This window comes from Hibiscus syriacus, unplaced genomic scaffold (assembly GCF_006381635.1).
Source record: "Hibiscus syriacus cultivar Baekdansim isolate YM2019G1 unplaced genomic scaffold, ASM638163v2 tig00111027_pilon, whole genome shotgun sequence".
Lineage (NCBI taxonomy): Eukaryota > Viridiplantae > Streptophyta > Magnoliopsida > Malvales > Malvaceae > Hibiscus > Hibiscus syriacus.
The window spans coordinates 1,291,849-1,296,693 of NW_024062960.1; the positions used below are offsets into that span (position 1 = coordinate 1,291,849).

Below are 4,845 nucleotides of genomic sequence, written 5' to 3' on the forward strand. Positions count from 1 at the left end.
TATTATTAGACCAACGATTTTGTGAGAAACAAGAGTCCATTCTAATTTGTGTGTACTTTTATCCATGTCCATGTATTTAAATGTCTTGTACAGATGAGCTTAAGTTCTACTTTATTATCAATTTGAGGATTGATTTTTTTAATCCAATTTAATTCCTATTTATTATCAGTTTAGTATTTTAAAATATTAATTCAATTTAATCGTTAAAATTTTCAACTGTGATTTAAGTTATCAAACTGAATTTTTAAAAAATATTTTCAAAAGTAAAATAATCTGAAAATTGAAATTTTTATTTAACAAATTGAGAAGTTTTTTAATTTTAAATATTTTATGGATTTTTAAGTTTTTTGAGAAATTTTTATTTTTTCGAATTTAATATTACATGATGCATTCTTAAAATATTAAGTGATTTCTTTTTTATAACAAAAATATAAGTTAGAATAACATGATCAAATCCTGACGTTTGCGAATAAAGCAAATTAGGTTGAGAGCAGTATTAGGTCAGGACAGAAGTGGCTCCCGCCAGAGCCCATAAAAATTTTATAATTTTTATACTATATAATTTTTAAGCAGCCCATAAAAGTTTTATAATTTTATACTATATATATTTTTAAGCATAGACACATCAACATCGCCATTTGAAAGAGGAACGAGGCCCTGGGCTGGGTAGAATGGTTGTTACTATTTGTTTATTTTAATAAAAAAATTAATATCAATTTTCTATTATATATTTATTATAATTAGGGTTTCATTTATTTTATTTTGTCCCGGACCAAAAAAATACTCAGGGTCGACCCTGGTTGAGAGGGTTGCTTTTGTCTCTGTAGTACTAGATCCGAATTAGTCGATCAATAGATTGGATACCAGTAATTAATTCAAATGACATAATCAAATTAATTTAAAATTTATGGTTTGTAAATCATATTAAATAATAATACTAATAAATTTAATAATAGTATTATAGTAATTTTGATAATTTAATAATTATTTTATAATTTTTTAAAAATATTTATATTGTACTTTATCAAAAAGAGAGAGAAAAAACTAAAGAGGAGTAATGGGATTATCCACTTGTTGGAGCATATGTAAGCAGCTCCACCTACCAAATAGGTAAACTGTGAAGATCACAAACCCCAAAGCCATTAAAGATCTGGTGGGTTCAATTTTTGTAGGCAGATTTAAGCACTACAAGATATATGTGCATAGCGGTGTTTATGTGGGAAACTCACCCACTTTACCCTTTCATTTTGCTTCTCAACAGAGACGAGTATCACTACCGGTAAACCTATACCTTCTTCTCCAGATGCCCTCTTTGTTTATACTTATTGGTTTTTATTTATTTATTTATTTATTTTGGAATTTTGGGTTTTCTAAGGCCAACTGAGCCATTGAATTGGTGGGAAGGTGGAGAGATTCTCGGAGGAAGAGATGGGGAAGCTGGTGGGACATGGTTGGCTTCTTCGAGAGATGGAAGGATGGCTTTTCTCACCAATTTTAGGGAACTTGAATTGATTCCTCAAGCTAAAAGTAGAGGGAATCTCCCTGTTGATTTTTTGAAGGTACAATTTCTTTCTCTCTTTTTTTTCTTATTGATTCAATCTCTGGAAACACTTGTTTTCCATGTTTCCATGATTGGTTTTGAAGAACTCTTCTTTTGTTTTCTGGTATGTATTTGATCAGTTCTGCAAGTATTTCCTGAATCTCGTTGACGACGGACACAGGATTTTATAATAGAAGTCAAACTTATAAAATTTTAGTATGCGAACCTATAAAATTTAGGTACGAAAATAGATTATTGACAGAAAATACAAAGAAAATATTTAAATTATATAAGTATTTGAAAGTTTCAAATGAGTGATCACCCCTGTGAGTCCCCTCTGTCTATCCTTGGGTCCTCATATTACTAGTTGTTGAATCTCACTTAGCATAACGAAGCTCCATTAAAGAAACTAGGATACTATCAATCGAGGTTAATGAAGAAAACAATTATTGTGGATTAATATGTATTTGGATTGCAGTAGGCAATTCACCTTATGAGCACCAGATAGACAAATCAAATGTCAGTTTCTCCAAGTTTCCCAGCTCTGGTCTTTTTTTTCGTGTCAGAACCCATTAAACGACCTCAGTGGTAAAAGGGAGAATTATTCTCTTTAGAGGTCCCGTCCCAGGTTTGAGCAATTGCATCGGCAGAGTGCATGTTATCAATGGCTAAGAAAGATTCTAAACAGATATTACCACGTAATCACCCCAGACTATTAAAAAAAATATTCGTGTCTGATATGTCTAACACATGGATATGGCAATATAACCTCCGAGGATCCTCCAAAGACATGAAAAAGCTAAGCAAATCTGACCATGTCCGTAGTATATGCATACTTAGTTTGGCACTCACACTCGAATTTGAGTAACATAGGCTGCCAGGGAAAATATTAGATATGTTCTTTTCTTAGAGAAGTGCATATGATGAAATCAATATTAGGTATACCCAAGATTTTCATTAATTGCCAGTTATATCTCTAAACGTTCATGTCACATATGGATATGGTGATATGACCTCCAAGGACCCTCCTAATACATGGAAAAGCTAAGTAAATCTGATCACATCCGTAGTGGACACATTCTTATATCCCACACACACTTGAATTCGAGTAACTTAGATTGCCAGAGCAAATATTAGATAGGTTCTTTTCTTGTTTAAAGAATTGCCTGTTATGGTAATTGATTATAATTTGGTGATCTGAGATCCTTTTGTTCTAGTTTTGTCTGGTGCATGATCCTATCCTATAAATCTGCAATATACGGAAAACTTTTTATCCAAATGTTCAGACTCTGTTTTTCTTAAAATATCAGTTTCGGATACTTGTATCCGACACATTTCCAAACACGGATATAGGGTTACAATTCTCCAAAGACACTCCAATTTCATCGAAATCTTGGAGAAGTTCGACCATACTCATATCAGACAACCAAGTCTGAGTAACCTAGCTTCTTATAATCATACTGCTTGTTCTTGCCATTACATGTTCCATCTTGATATTTAAACGAGTATACACTTATAGTACTTTCATTTGGACAAATTCCTTTTGGTGGGTGGAGATGAATTTTGTTAAGAAATCCTCAGTATCATTGTGGAGTTTTTCATAATTTCAGAGTAAGAAGAAGCCCATTGAATTTGCTGAAGAAGTGGTGGAGGAGGTAGATCAGTATAATGGGTTCAATCTGATATTGGTCGATATTTGTTCGAAATCCATGGTTTATCTAACGAACCGACCGGCAGAAAACGGCAACTTTGTTACTGAGGTTTCACCCGGAATTCATGTGCTAACAAATGCAAACCTAGATTCACCTTGGCTCAAGGTAAGTTGTGGCATGTTAATCGATACATGATCTGTTTCAAACAATTTTAGTTTCTATATACTTGTTTGGCAAGGCTTGATCTGGTTTTTTGATGTTTATAAACTTGATAGTTAAATACATCCGAATTCGATCATGTAGTGGATATCCTTGATGTCAAAATGGATTTCTTGTTTGCAAAGTTTGTGATTTTTCATGCATATTCACTTGTTGATCTTGTCCTATATTGCTCCGACTCGTAATTCTACTTGAAGTAGCTGATGTTATTCCGACTCTTCAATGCTCCGATATTTGTAACAAACACGTGTCTGAACACAGATATGGAGATATAACCTGTAAATACATGTAAAACTTCCATATTTGATACCCAAGTCCAATCATCATAGATATTGCTAATTTTTATAGGCTAATTCTAGTTTCGCTGTCATGCAGGCTCAACGATTGGATCGAAATTTCAGGGAGGCGTTGGCTAAATACGGTAACGACAACGAACTTCCGGTTAAAGAGATGGTTGCCGGACTAATGACAGACACCACTACAGATGATTTAAGCTCATTACCTCAAATATACCCCCCCGAGACTGAACATCCTATGAGTGCCATTTACATAGATGTCACTCGTCCTCGGGTAATCTTTAGTCGTATGAGTTATGGTGAATATGAATTCACGAACTTGACTTCTTTTTTTGGGTTTGTGCAGGGGCGTTATGGAACGAGAAACCAGTCTGCATTGACGGTGAAATCAGACGGCGAGGTGTGCTTTTATGAAAGATATTTGGACAAGGATCTATGGAAAGAGCATACTGTAACTTACCAAATAGAGATGACAACAAAGTAGACTCATTCAAGAAAACTACAAATGGAAATGCATCATCATATATTTCATTTTATTTCTATTTTCATCTTTCTATTGTATATATATATAATTTTGATCTGGACTCGATTTGATTTTCGAATCCGAAATTATCTAAAATTACTTGAAACATCTCATAAACCAGGTTCCACTTATCAAGTGAGACAGTAGCACGGTTGATAAATACAGTATTTGTACATCAAACATGCAAAACACAGATTTTGCAGCTCATTTACTGGCAGTAACACCACACTCTTTCTCACAAGATCTGCCATTATTATCCCCATACATTACGAAACACAACAACTGGTGCATCCCGTCCCGTCTTATGATCGGTTCCATTATTTCCTTGATATTATCATCAATCGGAAAGTCTCTCTTGGACTAAAACTTCGGTTATATGGTAAATATTTATGGTTCTAACTCCGTCATGAACCATCTTTTTCTCAGCTTTTTTCGGTTATTGAAAAACAGCCACGTAGGCCATGAATTTGTGAAAAGAACAGGGAAGTGGTCGAGTCCCGACAATTGTGCTGCGATTCACAACTGTCTATGGTCGGTTTGTATTGTCAGAGCAAAATATCTATCAACTTACTGCAGGGCGGGGATGTCAGAAAGTTGTCTTAGTTTTTTTTTACT

At 34.0% G+C, this 4,845-nt stretch overlaps 1 protein-coding gene across 1 annotated transcript; it reads left to right on the forward strand.

Moving 5' to 3' along the window:
- Positions 1-1,116: 1,116 nt before the first annotated feature.
- LOC120150834 (transport and Golgi organization protein 2 homolog) lies at positions 1,117-4,238 on the forward strand. The gene is made up of 5 exons (XM_039163452.1): positions 1,117-1,279; positions 1,376-1,559; positions 3,151-3,357; positions 3,787-3,981; positions 4,054-4,238. The coding sequence occupies exons 1-5, from the start codon at positions 1,197-1,199 to the stop codon at positions 4,189-4,191; spliced, it is 807 nt and encodes a 268-aa protein (XP_039019383.1). The 5' UTR covers positions 1,117-1,196; the 3' UTR covers positions 4,192-4,238.
- Positions 4,239-4,845: the final 607 nt, after the last annotated feature.